Source organism: Naumovozyma dairenensis, chromosome 7 (assembly GCF_000227115.2).
Source record: "Naumovozyma dairenensis CBS 421 chromosome 7, complete genome".
NCBI lineage: Eukaryota > Fungi > Ascomycota > Saccharomycetes > Saccharomycetales > Saccharomycetaceae > Naumovozyma > Naumovozyma dairenensis.
Window position 1 is genome coordinate 686,443 of NC_016485.2, and position 18,375 is coordinate 704,817.

Sequence of the window (18,375 nt, forward strand, 5' to 3'; positions counted from 1 at the left end):
CATCCTTAGTGGTCCTTCCAATAAAATCAGAACCTCCTGGGTAATTATTTTTTCCCAACAACATAACGAAAACTGTGTTATCTATATGATTATGAGCTCATCCCAAACATCAAACTGTTCTGATCTCTTAAAAGATGAAGTAGGTAGGTACATGAATTAATGGCGTCGTTTTTAGGTTAAAGTTTTGGGTTTGGGATATTACATACGGTTAGAAAAGAACATTCAGACCCGAAAAGTAATGATTATAAAGGTAGTAAATAAAACTCGAACACTAAACTACTCCTTGATAACCATATTTGTCCTAGTGTGGTGTTTGGGAAATTATGCCATGGCCTCGGCTTCCGCCTTAAGGAGGGGAAACGTAAGAAAGTAGGGTTGTTGACCGTTTTTTTCCTCACATTATTTAAAATGAAGTTTTGAAACATGAAGAAAAAGTAAACCCTGGTTGCATAAATGCGGACGGCCTGGTTAGCAGGGTCCGAAACAGCACAGGACTTATTATGGCGTACTAAATAAGGTTCTAATTCTTGAAATCTTTTCTATTGTGCAGGATTTCCGTAAAAATTGGACACCTCTACACATTTCTGCAAGCATGCCTACAGATCTCCCGTTCCATCGGTAAATCTTCAGATCTACACACGTCTGGCACGGACTGAATTTTCATCATTCCTAAAGGATTTCGCGCCAGTCCTACCTTTTTTTAATCCCTGCCGAAAAGTTTTAATGTAATGTTAACTAATGCTAACCCAGAATCATTCCTAATCCAATCCATTTTCCAGTGTGCTATGACAGATTACTAGTACTATATGTATCAATCTTATCTTATCTTTGTACATATATTATTTTAATGGATAATAGCCCATATTTACTTGAAATTTTAGCAGTTTTTAAGGTGAACACATATTTAATAGTAGTTCCATTTGACGATTGGTTCGCACTTTACAATTAACCACAGTTATTTTATCTTATTTTATATTCTACTGTTGTTGTTGTAAACAAATAAAAATATTCAAAATTCGAAAGCATAAACTAAATACAAATTTCATTAAGATAGTAATTTGAATAGCTAATGTTGCCTTGCAATTTAATGTACAGAAGATGTTATTATATTGTATTATATACTCTATTTTCGAAATTTTTCTATAAATATAAGAATAGTACTATTTCATTTTATTTCCAATTTATTTATTCACCTTTTAAGTACGTTGACAAAACCCTTCCTAAATAACCGTTCTAGAAAATTTAAAAATTCTGATCATCTTGAACGATTATGTACAAGTGAGGGCAAAAAATACCATATGTAAGTGTACAGTAATTTTGAATTCTCTATGTATCCGAGTGGGACAAATGTTGGACTTGGGGACTAATTTCTAACCCATATTATTTCTCTGCTGAACGGTACGTAAGCAAAAGATAATAATACGTACAAACAAAATGCTAAACCCATACATTCCTTTAACAAATGTGGAAAGGAAAAATATTGATCTGAGTTTTCTGACCAGAGAGAAAAAACCGGAATTCGTAGGACCCGTGCACCACTGCCTTCCTGTAAAGGAATGTCGAATGGACAACGAAAGAATCTACGAAACTGGGAGATGGCCTGATGGTATCCTCGGGGCGGCACGGTAGCCACTTGTTTTTCAATTGCAGAGGAAAGAGAAAATGTGCACACAGGGTATGGATGGCAAAAAATCGGATCTTGAATCATCACGAGAGGTTGGCGGAAATTGTTGTTCTTTAAATTTTCGGGGGGCCAAGGGAGGGAGGTTGGCCAAAAAAACTTGACGTAATGAAGAAATAATGACCGAAAGGGTCAAAACCATGAGGGGTCAAGGAGATATCTAGGGGAGGAATGATTTAATAACATTGTCTCCAACTACAGCTTAGGATACGGGGCACCCACGTGTGGGGTTATCTCAACTTATCAACGGGAGATCGGTTACTAATGGGATGACTTAATCAAGCTGGAACAATAGTCACGTCTACCGCTACAATGTTTTCTTAACGAGACATTTTTAGGGCTGAAGGGAAGCTAGGGTTTTACCAATAAAAAAATGTCACGACCCCAAATCAAAAGAGGAATCATTTTATGACTCTCGCGGTTCGTTCGAACAACATGTCCAAATTGTAATTTTGGTCCCTCTTCTTTCTCCCTTCACTTTGGGTAGTAACTTATACGTAACCTTCCCTCCCTCTTTGAAACTTTCAATGGGCTTACATTTTTTATTCCCAGTTCTCTTAAATATATTATTGCTTTCTTCTTCTTACCTTGTTGTTGTTCTTCAGATGTCCCTAAGCTACAAAACCTTTAATCTTCTGTCTAACAGTGGCAAGAAAGCATCACCATTGGTAGTAGCATTAGCATATTCATCATCATTTTCTTCTTCTCATTTTTCATTTTTGGAAAAATTACCACTCTACAAGGAAAATAGCAATAACATACTAAGAAGAAGTCTACATCCGTCATCTATAATACGTCAAACGATCAGTAATATTAATAAAAATAATAATAATAACATAACTAGAAAAATGACATCTCCAACTAGATTAAAGACCATGAGATCACCAATGAAGAAAGTAGAATCTCAAGTAAATTTACACCCCTTACTATGTGATCCATTCAGAGTAACAGTCATCGGGTCTGGTAACTGGGGTACTACCATTGCCAAAGTGGTTTCTGAAAACACTGCGATCCATTCTCATGTCTTTGAAAAGGAGGTTCAAATGTGGGTTTTTGAAGAAAAAATTGATGGTCAAAATTTGACTGAAATAATTAACACCAAGCATGAAAATGTTAAATATTTACCAGGAATTGAATTGCCTGAAAATTTAAGAGCTAATCCAGATTTGTTGGATGCCGTTAAAGAGGCAGACATTCTTGTTTTCAATATTCCTCATCAATTTTTGTCAAGAATTGTGAAACAATTAGAGGGTCATGTTAAGAAGGGTGCAAGAGCAATTTCTTGTTTGAAAGGGTTCGAAGTTGGTGTCAAAGGGGTTCAATTGTTATCTTCTTATATTACTGATGAATTAGGAATTGCTTGTGGTGCACTTTCTGGGGCTAATTTGGCTCCTGAAGTCGCTAAAGAACATTGGTCAGAAACTACTGTTGCGTATCAACTGCCTAAAGATTTTAGAGGTGAAGGGAAAGATGTCGATCATAAGATTTTGAAAGTATTATTCCATAGACCTTATTTCCATGTTAACGTCATCGATGATGTTGCAGGGATCTCCATTGCGGGTGCATTGAAAAATGTCGTTGCCTTAGGTTGCGGATTTGTTGAAGGTCTTGGGTGGGGTAACAATGCAGGTGCAGCCATTCAAAGAGTCGGTCTAGGTGAAATTATTAAATTCGGTCAAATGTTTTTCCCCGAATCAAGAGTTGAAACGTATTATCAAGAAAGTGCTGGTGTGGCCGATTTAATTACTACATGTTCGGGGGGTAGAAATGTTAGAGTTGCTAAATATATGGCAGAAACAGGTAAAGGTGCTATAGAATCTGAAAAGGATCTATTAAATGGCCAATCTGCTCAAGGTGTCATTACATGTAAAGAAGTCCACGAATGGTTAGATAAATGTGAGTTGACACAAGAATTTCCATTATTTGAAGCAGTCTATCAAATTGTTTATAACAATGTTCCAATGGAAAACCTTCCGGATATGATTGAGGAATTAGATGATTTCGGATTTTAAAAATATAAGTTAATATTGCCAATTTCCATTTTTCTTCCTTTAATTCTACAGCAAAGCTCACGACAACCCTTATTCTATACCAGTTGTGAATAACGACCAACGATTAACAATCAACATTTTAATTCTCATTAAAAAAATATAACAACTTCAACAAATAGTGAATATAAAATATAATAGTAATAACAGTCATACTCATACGAAAACAATAATAACGAAGAAAATTATCATAAGAATACTCATAATTCAACTGGGACCACAGGTAGTAAGTTCCTCTGAAAAGGTTCGTAAAGTGTATATGCTCCAGCTGCCCTAGAAATTTAATATTTGTTTACTATTATTACCATACCATATTTAAATATTACATAGATATATATTTTATCATCTGTACAATAATCAACTGTAATTTATACAAGCATACTGAAATCCTCGAATATCGTTATTTTTTTTATTTTTTTGTTCTCCTACACATGAATTTGTGTCATTATAGCTGTCATCCAAATCACGTGTAAAAAAGTTTTAGAATGCCCTGCGTAAAGATTTTTGAGCATACGGCACTTTTTATCTGTTTCTTTCATTTTAGAATTGAGATCGCACGTTAAAACGCGCCGGAGAGGATCTGTAATATAAGGGTTAAGGGCCAAAATGATCAAGATTTAACTACAGAAATTTTACATCATACAGCATTCCAATTCAACTATTGGGCAGCCCTAAAATATTTTAGGAGTATATTTAGGGCCTCAAGGTTTTGATCCTACACAAAAAAAAAACATTCCCATAATTTCTCCTCGGATTCCATATTTTTTATCAACTCTATGATCATTCATTTCTCGCACACCGTACGCACTTTTTTTCATGGATATATTTTCTTTGTTTGACTGACTCATTCATCGAGCGCTATCTTTTGAAAAATGAGCAATAACCCAACAAACCGCCGCAGGACACCGCTATCTCGCACACTGTTTCTCTTAAGGAATCAAAATCGTCCATCTTCAATGACTGCAAAAATTTCATGCTTTTCGCTTCGCTATCTTTGTCACTTAACTACACAAATTTCAATTCCACAAATAATTTTTAACCATATAAAAAGGCTCTCGTTATTTCTTTCCTTTAAAGACCACCTCTTCCTCTTAGTTCAATTTCTCTCTCACTCTCTTCCTCTTTACATTGGAAAAAAGTAACAAGAACAATATTCAATATTTGTCCCTAGAACTGTGTCTCAAATTAAACACGTCTTTAATTATTACCAACACTACCATTAAAATATAATAACAACACTAAATTTCAAAAATAAAATGTCTAAAGGAAAAGTTTGTTTGGCTTACTCTGGTGGTTTAGATACCTCCATCATCTTGGCTTGGTTATTAGATGAAGGTTACGAAGTTGTTGCCTTTATGGCCAACGTTGGTCAAGAGGAAGACTTCGATGCTGCTAAGGAAAAGGCTTTAAAAATTGGTGCTACCAAATTCGTTTGTGTCGATTGTCGTAACGATTTCGTCACTGATATTCTTTTCCCAGCTGTTCAATGTAACGCAGTCTATGAAGATGTTTACTTGTTAGGTACTTCTTTAGCTAGACCTGTCATTGCTAAGGCTCAAATAGATGTCGCTGAACAAGAAGGTTGTTTCGCTGTTGCTCACGGTTGTACAGGTAAGGGTAATGATCAAATTAGATTCGAATTAGGTTTCTATGCTTTGAAACCTGATGTTAAAGTCATTGCTCCATGGAGATTACCTGAATTCTTTGAAAGATTTGCTGGTAGAAAGGATCTTTTGGATTTCGCTGCCGAAAAGGGTATCCCAGTTGCTCAAACTAAATCTAAACCATGGTCCACTGATGAAAATCAAGCTCATATCTCTTATGAAGCTGGTATTTTGGAAGATCCTGATACTACTCCACCAAAGGATATGTGGAAATTGACCGTTGATCCAATGGATGCTCCAAACGAACCACAAGATCTCTCTATCAACTTCGAACGTGGGTTACCAGTTAAAGTTTCTTACAATGATCATGCTACTAAGAAGGATGTTTCCGTCACTGCTCCACAAGATATCTTTGAAACTGTCTCCAATTTGGCAAGAGCTAACGGTGTCGGTAGAATCGATATTGTTGAAGATCGTTACATTAACTTGAAATCAAGAGGTTGTTACGAACAAGCTCCATTGACTGTTTTAAGAAGAGCTCATGTTGACTTGGAAGGTTTAACTTTAGACAAAGAAGTTCGTCAATTAAGAGATCAATTTGTTACACCAACTTACTCTAAATTACTATACAATGGTTCCTATTTTTCTCCAGAATGTGAATATGTTAGATCTATGATTCAACCATCTCAAGAAACTGTTAACGGTACCGTTAGGGTTAGACTATATAAGGGTAATGTCATCATTCTTGGTAGATCTTCCGCCACTGAAAACTTATACGATCCGACAGAATCTTCTATGGATGAGTTGACTGGTTTCTTACCAACTGATACTACTGGTTTCATCGCTATTCAAGCTATTAGAATTAAGAAATACGGTGATGCTAAGAGAGCAAAGGGTACTAAGTTGACCTTATAGAAATTTTTTTTCCCTCTCTTTGTTCCCATTCCTACCATGTTTAATAATGATTCCCTATTCTAAATTCCGCATCTCAACTAAATGAATTAACATAAAAGTGCAATCATGTATTTGTAAATATAAATATATATATTATAATTGATTAATTGATTAATCTAATATTAATTACCGTAAAAATTCTAACATTCTAATATAAGGTTAATGCGACGAACGTATGTAATGGAGATAGATCATTATCACTAAGATATTTCTACGTGGATGTCATTTATTAGGAAGTTAGAGCTAGAGATCAAATAAAAGCAAATAAAAAAAAAATAGAAACAAAAAGGTATTAAATTCCAGAAACGTACACAATAATCGATTGATGTCATCGGTTGGACTAATTGAACTAGGGATACAGACTGAAGAATTTCTAGCTCCACATGTAGTTAGTACTTATATGAATTAAAAATAATGATAATTTGGAACATACGAATACAGATTTAATTCTAATGTAACACTAGAGGTACGATGGTCTCTCTGTTCCTCCGCCTGACAATTAGCAGTATGGGCTTCAGTGCCATTCTGTTCTTCCATTTTTATTATTTTGTCTTCCTATATATTCAAGGACTTGATTTAGGCAGCGTATATTCACTCATACACATTTGATAGTAATTTAGTGTCAGGTATCTGATGTATATATTTGAAAAAGTCACCAATTGGAAAGAATAGCTGGTTTGGGAATGCAATGTCAAAAAAAAGGTTAGACATTCATCTGTTGAATGAAAATATTTATTTATTTTTCATGTTTATTACTGTAGGATATTAAATTTTCATGGCTTGAAAAGTTAATTAAAACAGTAAAATCTTGCAAACTTAAAGTATTTTTCATAATCGAGCTGAACTCTTGCTTTGTTATAAAGGGACTACTACTAATATTATAAAACATGTCCCTGGTTACCCTTTTTCTTCTCAGCCCCCCTAGGATAAAACTCTCATAATATATGTCAATTCGATATGTGACACACAAAGCATATGAAGGGACAATAATAATCAGGAGGTTTCTTTAGCTAATATTAATGATTTAATAACATCGAAATACTAGAGTGATACTGTCAGGACCAAACCACGTCCCCAGTAAAATAAACAGCTACCACTGGCACGACTCAAGTATCTGTCTGAATGTCAATAAAACAATGATGACCTTTAACTTGGTTATATAATATCCCACTCATCACAATGTCACCGGACTTTTTTAAACGGCGAAGAAGAAAAAACTGTGACGTGAAAAATTATTGAAAAAAGGAAATCTGCCAAAAAAACAACAAAAGAATGAAAAATTTGGCAGTTTTTCCTTGAATCTTAATTAAAGAAGTCATTTGTGTGTTTTGTAATATCCCTTAAAATAGAACCATTTTTGTTTTGCAACATTCTTCTTATTTACAATTCATTAGTTCTAGTTCTATAACACACAGTATCGTTATCATACATAGAATTATATTTCATTCAAACAACAAATGACGAGCTCGTCAGAAACTTTCAAACTATTTTTATTAAGACATGGTCAAAGTAATTTGAACCATGAAAACATATTCTGTGGATGGATTGATGCCAAATTGACAGAAAAGGGTGAAAATCAAGCACGTAATACGGCTAAATTGATCCAGGATTATTGTCAAACTAATAATGTTACATTACCACAAATCGGTTATAGTTCTAGATTAATTAGGACACAACAGACAATGGATGTCATCTTGGAACAATTCAATTTAAAAGGTGATAAACATATTATTTGTGGTGGTGAAAAGACTAGTTCCAGAGAATTGGCTCAAATTCCATTGAAATTACTTCCTTCAAATACAATTACCAATGATAAAAGTGATATTAATGAAGTTTCAATTTTACAAACTTGGAGGTTAAATGAACGTCATTATGGATCTTGGCAAGGTCAAAGGAAGCCTCAAATTTTACAACAATATGGGGATGAACAATACATGTATATTCGTAGGGATTTTAATGGTAGACCTCCAAAGGTTGATCTTAATTTAGAGATGGTTCAAGAAATTGATGACAAGGGTTCATCTACTGGTTATGAATTTAAAGAACCAAATAGACACTTGAAGTATGGATTAGAAGAATCTAATAATGAACCATTACCATGTGGTGAATCCCTTTGTGATGTTGGTAAAAGATTAGGCCCATTCTTGGATAATGTTGTCTTGAAAATTGCTAAAGATCATCATTTAGACTCATCTTTGATTGTAGGTCATGGTAGTACAGTTAGATCTGCTTTGAAGATGTTGGAAGGTATATCTGATGAAGAAATCAAAGGTATTGATATACCAAATGGGATCCCATTAGTCATTGAATTAGATAGAGCTTCACTGAAATTCGTTAGACGTTTCTACTTGGATCCTGAATCTGCCAAGATTAATGCTGAGAAAGTTCGTAAAGAAGGATTCGAAAATAATCCATAATCAACATATTGTATGACTTCGTTTCAACTCTTTTATCTCTCTATGCTATGATCAAAACACACGACATAAAAAACATGACTAACAAATTAATGATTTATACCCATTTCAATGATAATTATAGATAATTTTACACATATTAATAAATAACTACTACAATAAAACAAAAAAAAATACTCAAAGATCGAATCAGAATTAACAAGTTTGAATAGTTTCTCGTAGCAGTTATATTGTTAACGGACAAAAAAACACGTAGATACAATTAAGAATTAGGAATGTATTAAAATGCAGAAATGTATGTGAAAAAAAATGTATATAGAAAAAAATATACGAAATCTATTAATGGTCAGGGTTGTTCGTTTCCAGTTTTACTTGATGACAACCATGAACTATTAAAAAAACAAAGCAATATTATATTCCTCAAAAAACAGCTGACAATAAATGGAAGCCTTCAAGCAGTAATATAAGTGATATGTTCTTTGGCATATTTTGTAACTTCTTTCCTTTGAAAATCAGTTAAATCAATATGTTTAGTTTTCAAGTGCCTTGATAAGGCATCCAACCTCGAGAATGTCTTTTCTTGACCCACGCCTCCAAATAATTTAATACATTGTAAACAGCGAAATACAGTTCTTTCTTTAGCATGAATTGTATTTTGATGCCTTGTTAGATCATATGTTCTCGAGAATTTTGCACCACATAATTCTTTTGTCTTGGAATTAATGATTGAACACATATAGATTTCGTTTGAATATTGACAGTTTGGTATCGAGACTTCAGATTTCTTCTTATTACTTAAGCTTTTATTATTATCAGTAGTTTTTGATAAATGTTCTTTGTTTTCCTTGTTTGAGGATTTTGATTTCGATAGTTTATTGGTGGCCACCTTTTTTGAGGACAAGTTGTTATTCTTCTTTATTGCTGGCTTTGTAACAATTGAGCTATCATCAAATGGGGATGCAAAGATAGATGAAGCTGATGAAGCTGATTTTTGATAATCTATATAATCATCACTAAAGGATTCATCATATTCATAATCCTTTCTGTTAACTTCTTTATTATCATCCTCTTCAACGAAATCATAATCATCATTCGGAAATTCTCCTTTAAACAATAATTTAGTATCATGGCTATTTAGTGCCGCCATATTTGAGTTTTGTAAGGGTAAATCCATTAATAACTTTTCATTTTCTTCTAAAGATAAAATATCTTCATCAGTCTGAGATGAATATAAAAACTCCATATCATAACCGAAATTCAAATCATCATTATCTTCATTTGCAATCGTAATATCGAAAAATGGTGGGGCAGAATTCAAATTCAAATTTGTGCACGATTGATTATGATTCGTTGATATGGCCGAGCTTTCTTCAACTAACGAAGTCAATTCAAATCGTGAGTTTGAAGCGAGAAGATCTACATTATAAGTATCATCATAAGTAGAATCGTCCAATATGCTATTGTTGTTAGAAGTAGTAGATGGTTTCATCTTTTCAGAAGCTGAGGTTGCCATTACTGAAGGATCGGCATATTTATTGAATAAGCCATAGTTTTTCGCTTTAGATGTTTGTCCATATGATGATATTGATGATGATGTTGAAGAAGAGGAAGAAGATCTGCACCTCCCATACGTGGAATACCCATTAGGTAGCTTATTTGATGATGATGATAATGATGATGTTCTTGGTGCCGAATACGACTTATTGTTTGTGCATATTCTAGGATATTTTGGATCTTGACCAATATCATGAGTATTATGTCGACGATAAGGTACTATGTATTCATTTGAGTTGATTTGTTTTAATGGTTGGAATGAACTACTCGAAGATGCAACTGGAGAAGACTGAGAACCAAACTTCAAAAATTGTTGAGGATTGAAGCCAAATGGGAATCCATTATTGTAATAGTTGCTTCTTGCAGACTGCACATAGTTCAATTCGTCTTCAATTGATTCTGCAAACACTCGCATAGTCAGGTCAGTTGATATCATTTTCATTTAGTCTTTTGAAGACAGTTAATTCGTGAGGTTTGCTATACGTTGTTGACCCTAAATGGTCGTAAACAGTAATTCAACAAAGAAGAAAGTAAAAAAAGACGGCGATATGATAACCGAATTAGCCCCTTGATGTCTACTTTTGTAGATATAAATGCAACTAGTAGCGAATTGGCTCCTAGATTTGAAGATAATAGCAGCCTATTATGTGCATCTAAGTATTTTTCTCTTCAGTTGCAATGTTCTTGTTGTTTCATTTTGTTGGAAAAAAAAAGAATAAATCCTTTAAAAGTTGAAAATATTTCTTCCCCCGAAGGAAGATTGATCCATTGACAAAAGAAGAGGTGAATGGGAAACCAACCAAGATCGAAACTAAGAAAACAAGAAATATTCTTTAACGTGCTATATTATCTATATCCTCTATCTATACATCTATTCGCTTTACTTTTTGGCTATAATCTATAAGTTACCAGTACATACATATATATTTCATCATTTTTTAATACTCTAATGCAGCATCCCAAAACTTGGTTTCTAGTTCACAAACTTCACCAAAGATTGTCACTAATGTATCTAATTGTTCTTGTGGGTAGGTCATTGAAATATTATTCAATAATACTTTACCTTTAGCCATAGCTTCACGATACCATGCAGAAGAATACACTTCTAACCATCCATGATACAATGGCATTGATTCGTTCGTCACAGTGATTTGTTTTTCAAATGTATATAATGCATACCCGTACCCCATCAAACAGGGAGTCAAAGCGGCAACCAATTCTTGCCAGTTCCCTCTCCTTGAAATATCATTAAAATATCTCGAATAGGCTTTCAAGGCTGGTCCTCTGGTAATATTAGCGAAATACTCATCATCCTTCACACCGAAATCTTCTCTTAATCTTTTTTCATGATGATCCATTTCTTGTTTGACACCACCAACAATTTCTAATTCCTTTTCCATATCTTCCAAAGTGGGTGCTTTACTACCAGCTACGCAATGAACTCTTGCATAATCAATTAAATATGAATAATCTTGTTCAACGAAAAATTGGAATTTGCGACGATCTAATGAACCATCTGCAATCTTCTTAACAAATTCATGATTAATATAACTCTGCCAATGCGGTTTCACAAATGGATGGTTGATTAAGTATGTGAAGAAATCATTACCAATCTTTTTGGACAATAATTCAGTATCATTAGATATAGTTGGTACGATATCATGCGCAGTAAAACAATCATCTGTAATCATTTTTTCCATTGGAATCTCAACAGCATAAACATGATTAATTGGACCATTCTCTTTAACATGACTCTTGGTAACTTGGCAACCAATTGTGACAGCATTTTGAACATATTCAATACCACCATAAACGGATTGACAAAGTGAATACCCGCGGGCAAGGTTAGATGCAATAGCAGAAGCTAATGTACATCCTGTACCATGAGTATTGGTAGTATCAACAAAATGACCTTTAAACACAACAAATTTTTGTTCATCTCTCATTAATAAAACATCAGTAATATATTTTTCAGATCCATTTTTATCCCATGGAATATGACCACCTTTCACCAAAACATTGGAACATTTAGTCACGTCAGAAACACGTTCTGCCAATTGACGAACATCATCTAATGATTCAATCTTAACGTTTTCACCGATCAATTTGAAACATTCTGGAATATTTGGAGTCAAAACATTTGCCAATGGAGTAATTTTTTCTTTAATCAATTGAACCAATTCATCACCAGCAAGAGTGGATCCCGAAGTCGCAACGAGCACAGGATCAACCACTAATAATGGTTTTTCCTTTGGGTCCATACTATTCAATTTCTCAGCTAATACATCGATAGCATCTAAAGTTAACATCCCAGTCTTGATAACATTACATCTCATATCTCTTAAATTAACATCAATGATTTGTTTAAGCACATCTTTTGGAGTCAAATGGATTCCAAATACTTTTACAGGAGTTTGAATAGTTAAAGCAGTCATACATGTCATACCGTAACATCTATGAGCTGAGATGGTCTTTAAATCAGCTTCGATACCGGCACCACCACTAGAATCTGATCCTGCGATGGTTAAAATTGTTGGTAAATGTTCATCCTTTGATAAAGATAAGTAAGGTGGAGGGGTATTGATTTGAATGGTTTGGAAAGCAGTCATTTTTAAAAGATATTATCTTAATATTTGTTTTTTAACTCTAACTGTTTTAATTCTTATTATAAGATCTCTCTATATATATTATTTATTATTCAATATTTTGAAATTTTTCAATGGCGCTTATATAACTTTTATACAGTTACTCTAATGGTTTCCTCTATCAATTATGGTGATGACGAATAAATGTAGGTGGATGTAAAAATTGATAATACATATATGGTTGTTTGCAGTTTTTGCATTTATTGGGGTTTTGGGAAATACCCATGTTATGTGCAAAATAATACTGCCATGACGTTGTGTGTGTGTGTGTGTGTGTGTGTTCGCTATTTACCTGTACAATGTATTGTAGTATTATGTTTTAATTATGCAATTAAAGTGATATATTCTATATGAAAAAAAAAAAAATAAATACTATTTATTTCTCCGAATATGTAATATTTTTTTAAAATATATCAGGACATGATTCAAAATTATGTTGTTTCCTTAATTTCCAATATTCTCCATTATATCTCCAATATGGTTCATTAGTCACTGGATGAACATCTTTAACAAACCATTGTGGTTGATATTTCTTACCAGTCTTTTCTCTTTCTTTACGTACAGCTCTTTGCTTTTCTTCCAATCTATTTCTCTCCTCTGCTGCAATATCATATTTCCCATCTTCCATAGCTCTTTGATCAGGTCTTAATCTAGAATCTGTTGGAGCTAAATATGGAATTAAATGAGGTTGTGGAGCATTTAATGTAATAGCAAATGGAGTTAAATTAAATGGAGATTCTATTCTTTCATTTGTTTTCCAAATCATAAATTTAGTTCCATCATATCTTGGTCCATTATCGCGTGATGATGAATTATTGTTTGTCGATAAATTCGTGTTAGGATGTAGATTATTAATATTATTATTATTATCCAATTTCAAATCGCTTGTATTTTTATTGGTGATCTTTTTCGCATAAATTGCATCATTCCAATGACCACCAAGAACCCAAATTTTTTCATTATTTTTATTATAAATATCACCTTTAACTTCATATGCACCCGCTGAAGTCCAACCACGAGCTTTAAAATTCAATATACAATAATCGCCCGTCTTATGATTTTTAATTTTAACCTCACCATGATTATCTAATTGTGGATTACCAACAAGAATACCAATGACAGAATTATCAGGTTTCTTAAACGTATAAATTTCTTCTTCTTCTTCTTCTTCATTCATGTTATTATCAGGTCTCATTTTTATGTACCATAAACCTAAATGTTTAACACCAAATGATCTACCATTAAATTTCATTTCCACACGACTTTCACCATAAAAATCCCATTTAGGTGATTCAGTCCAAGTTGCAGAGATTGGTGGATGATGAGAAACTTGTTCAGTGAAGAATCTATAAGACGCGTTTGGATTTGTATATTCGAATGTTTCACCTAATAATGGATTAAATGGTTTAGCGATTCTATTTGTTGTTGATGAATAAATTGATGCACTAAATGCTGCTACGTAAAGTAATCTTAATGTTGAATCATTAAATGAGGCAGCTTGATCTAATAATTGACTATATTCTAAATCTTCACTAACTCTTTGTAATAATGATGTGGGTTCATTAAATGTTACAGGTAATGTCATCTTAGTCATATCTTTACCAACCATTGATTTTAAAACGGACCAAAGACTAACTTTTGGTCTTTCATCTTTATCCAGAGATAATTTTTTCCTTAAACCATCCTCGTAACCTAAAAATGTGCCTTCTTCAATTAGTTTCTTTTTATTCAATTCTTGAATTTCAGTGACAATTTTAATATTAGGTCCGACATATGACTGGACGGTTTCTATTGTCGGAGTAAGAGCGGTAGTAGTAGTAGTGGTGGTGGTGGTGACAGTAGTATTAAATATTTTGATTGGCTCATTTGTTTTTTCAGCAACGATGGTTTCTTGTTCTTCAATAGATTGTTCTATTTTTGGCTGTGGTGTGGTATTAGTTGAGTCTTGTTCTTGTACTTGTTCTTGTTCCTGTTCTGAATCAGATTCTACAACATCTTCTGCATCAAAGAATTCATCAATATCTGAATCTTCATCAGAATCCTTTGTTGCGTTAATAAATTTTGCAATTTCCTCCAATGTATCAGTCGGTGATTCCATATTTCCTTGTGCATTTGATTCTGTTGAATTCATCATTTTAGTATATTTATTATCTGTTGTTTGTGTTTCCGATAATTGTTGATTAAAATTTGAACTTGATCTTGTTGTAGTGCCTGTAGTAGTTGTTAAATCATTCGTTGTAGTATCAATTTCTAATAATTTTTTTTGTAACATTTTTTTTAAATGTTTTCTTTCTTTATCTAATGATACTAATCTTTTATCTTTATCAATTAATTCCATTTCTAAATCTTTCATTGATTGAATCCAAACGTTATTAACATCTTTTTGTTTATCTAACATATTTAATAATTTTTTATCTCTTTTTGAGGTAATATCATTCAATTTATTGAAACATTTAGTAATTGTATCTATTGAATGATTCATCGTATCCCACATATCATTATCATGATCAGTGATCGTCGTTGTGGTGGTGGTGGTGGTGGTGGTTGTAGGATTCTCATCGTCATTTAAAAGATCAGTCAATGAATTTAATTCTATAGTTATAGATCTTTGTAACATATGTACTTTTGTAGAATATGGACCATAATTTATTGTTACATCTTCTTCGTCATTATTATTGGTATGGTTTGCATGGAAGTCATCGTCGTCATCGTCATCGTCGTCGTCTTCGTCTTCGTCATCGTCGTCTTCTTCATCCTCCTCCTGCTCATCCTCCTCTTCTTGTTCATTGTGATGTGATTCGTTGTCATTTAAGTTTTCTTGTAAGTTGGTACTGTTTTCGACAGTTGGTTCATTATCGTTAGTATTTTCATTTAATAAAGATGGTTTAGTTGCAGAATTAGTAGTAGTTGTAGTAGATGATGATGTCATTGTAGATTTTCTTTTACGAGTTTTCATCGGATCCCCCGTAGTGTTATTATGATTAGCAACTGTGGCAGATGATTGTCTAATAATTTGAGAATTTTGTTGTAATGAATGAATGGTGGAATTAGTAATCATATTTGGATTATTATTTAATTTCTTATTCATGATAATTTCTCTATCTTTAGCGAATCTAATTGCTCCTTGAATAGTCCAAACCCATCTACTTGTTTCAATTGGATGATTTCCTTTCAAATGCCATCTAATTGAACCATTTGTACCACCGATGATTTCAAATTTCAATTTCTCTGATGAATCCAGGTGTAAATTACATGATGATAAATTTAAGGAACCACGACATGCATTCTTAGTATCTGATTGATCAATATAATAGGATAACCTACCATCTTCACTTAAGATGAACCAACGTAATTTATAACCTTGAGCGAAATTTGTCCATTTTTTCAAATAACCTTTAAAAGTTGGTGGTTCATGCAATCTTGCGTTAATGTTATTATTTGCATCATTTTTGTTTGTTGTTGTTGTTGTTGTTGTTGTTGTAGTTGTACCCAGGTTATCGTCACGAGAAGTTGTTGTGGCAGTATTAAGAGGAGAAGGAGCGATACCATTTGTGATATCAATGACGCTTTGTTCTCTAATTGCCTTTTCTAATAATTTCTTCAATTCAATATCAATAGCCATTTTAGTATTTGAAGCTTGTTCATTTTCATTAATTTTTGGTATTAAATTTATTGGTAATTTCCCCTTGACGTCTCTTTTAAATGGATCAGCACCATGTTCTAAGAGCCATCTACACATAATTACGTCTCTTTTCTTTACGAATTCATGTAATACAGTATCACCTGTTTCCGGGTCCATGCCATTAATATCTAATAATTGAGCGTTCCTATCGTTATTTAAGATAGTTTCTAAATGGTTGAAATCTCTATTATTGAAAGCTAGTCTAAATTCTTGAGCGATTTCAGCTACGTAATTGGATCTTTTGAATTGAATTAATTGAGCGGTATTTAAATTTTTACACATTTCGATGGGTTGTAAATGCATGTTGTTTAATAGACAATCGTTAATCTTGGGGTGATCCATTAAGATGGTTACAATTTCATTACGTGATTGATATGCTGCTAAATGTAATGGTGTGTTACCATTTTTGTCTCTTTGATTTATGTCTAGAATTATTAGTGGATTCTCTGAAGGTTGAGGATTGATGAAGTTATTGATTATATCTTTTACTAGTTGAGTGGGAGCCAATTGGACTGCGTAGTTTAATATTAGTTTAGTAACTTCATGAACGTTTGGATCATTTAATGGAGTGAATTGAGAGGATGTTAATAGGGTTGTTAATAGTTGGAGATCGCCTTGACGTAGAATGTTTAATAGTTTTAATTTTAGTAACGGTTTACTTCTTGTTATGGAATGTGATTTCAATGTTACATCCTGATTCACTGCTGCAGCTGCAGCTGCTGAGTGTGAAGTAGTAGTGGATGATGAAGATGAAGATGAAGATGATGTTGATGAAGAGATAGTTGAGACGTTGTCATTTTGTACCGGTGGATCAACTAAAGCAGAAGCACCGTTGCCGATGCCGTCGTCGTTACTCGTTTGTGTATTTCTGTTGTTGTTCGGTAGGCTATTTGGACACACAGCAGAGACACTTGATAGTATATTGATAGTATATTGATAGTCTACTGTATCGGGATATAGTAGTAGTATGATGTTTGTAACGTATTGTTGTTGTTGTGACAGGCTGATCACACTATATATATATATATATATATATGAATAAGCCCTCCTATGTATGTATGTATGTATGTATGTATACGATGTCTGGAGATCGATCACCTTGTAGATTGCACTGCTTTTGACTCGTAGTCTGCGCCGCGGATGGTTTCCCCTTTGTTGCCCATTGGTGTTCCCTCGCCGGAATGTTTCTGTGTTCCCTGTTACCATCATGACTGGATTCGTTGAGAGAATGATTAAATGATTAAATTTAAATGATTGATAGATTGTCTGTGTCCAGCCTTCCTTGATTACTTACATCTTTGCTTTGCTTTGCTTTGCTTGCCTTATTCGGTGTTTGATGGAAGCGATACGAAGGAGATAGAGGCAGATCTGTTTGTTATTCATTCACAACAAGACGTTTAATATGATAGTATCTATCTATCTATCTATCTATGACAATTTTGTGTGACATCTGAAACAGTCTTTCTTCCTATTGTGGTGGTACATTTTGAATGTAAGTTGTTCCATCAATTATATCTCCTCTTACCTAGTAAGTTATTATTATATAACGACTATAAGAACAAGAACAAGAACAAGAACAAGAACAAGAACAAGAACAAGAAAACACTTCTTGTATGGATTGTTATTTGGGTTTATTCTTTGTAACTCTTTCCCAATTATACATACATACATATGTATGTATACATAGAGAGTAGTGTTAGTGTTAGTGGTACTTACTTAGCCGCTTTTGTCTTAATATGGGAAATTTGATAATCTCGAACTATCTACCTATATATATATATATATATATATAT

At 33.3% G+C, this 18,375-nt stretch overlaps 6 protein-coding genes across 6 annotated transcripts; 3 read left to right on the top strand and 3 right to left on the bottom strand.

The window, feature by feature from the left end:
• Nucleotides 1-2,208: 2,208 nt before the first annotated feature.
• On the top strand, nt 2,209-3,693 carry GPD2 (glycerol-3-phosphate dehydrogenase (NAD(+)) GPD2; the record flags this gene model as incomplete). The annotated part of the gene is made up of 1 exon (XM_003671269.2): nt 2,209-3,693. The coding sequence occupies one exon, from the start codon at nt 2,209-2,211 to the stop codon at nt 3,691-3,693; it is 1,485 nt and encodes a 494-aa protein (XP_003671317.2).
• A 1,292-nt stretch (nt 3,694-4,985) lies between these two features.
• ARG1 (argininosuccinate synthase) lies at nt 4,986-6,248 on the top strand (the record flags this gene model as incomplete). The annotated part of the gene is made up of 1 exon (XM_003671270.2): nt 4,986-6,248. The coding sequence occupies one exon, from the start codon at nt 4,986-4,988 to the stop codon at nt 6,246-6,248; it is 1,263 nt and encodes a 420-aa protein (XP_003671318.2).
• Nucleotides 6,249-7,744: 1,496 nt separating this feature from the next.
• NDAI0G02990 (uncharacterized protein) lies at nt 7,745-8,704 on the top strand (the record flags this gene model as incomplete). Its single annotated transcript, XM_003671271.2, has 1 exon — nt 7,745-8,704. The coding sequence occupies one exon, from the start codon at nt 7,745-7,747 to the stop codon at nt 8,702-8,704; it is 960 nt and encodes a 319-aa protein (XP_003671319.2).
• Nucleotides 8,705-9,152: 448 nt separating this feature from the next.
• Nucleotides 9,153-10,697, bottom strand: NDAI0G03000 (uncharacterized protein; the record flags this gene model as incomplete). Its single annotated transcript, XM_003671272.2, has 1 exon — nt 9,153-10,697. The coding sequence occupies one exon, from the start codon at nt 10,695-10,697 to the stop codon at nt 9,153-9,155; it is 1,545 nt and encodes a 514-aa protein (XP_003671320.2).
• Nucleotides 10,698-11,193: 496 nt separating this feature from the next.
• THI20 (trifunctional hydroxymethylpyrimidine kinase/phosphomethylpyrimidine kinase/thiaminase) lies at nt 11,194-12,864 on the bottom strand (the record flags this gene model as incomplete). The annotated part of the gene is made up of 1 exon (XM_003671273.2): nt 11,194-12,864. One exon carries the CDS (start codon nt 12,862-12,864, stop codon nt 11,194-11,196), a length of 1,671 nt encoding a protein of 556 aa, XP_003671321.2.
• A 439-nt stretch (nt 12,865-13,303) lies between these two features.
• NDAI0G03020 (uncharacterized protein) lies at nt 13,304-17,791 on the bottom strand (the record flags this gene model as incomplete). Its single annotated transcript, XM_003671274.2, has 1 exon — nt 13,304-17,791. One exon carries the CDS (start codon nt 17,789-17,791, stop codon nt 13,304-13,306), a length of 4,488 nt encoding a protein of 1,495 aa, XP_003671322.2.
• Between the last annotated feature and the right edge of the window lie 584 nt (nt 17,792-18,375).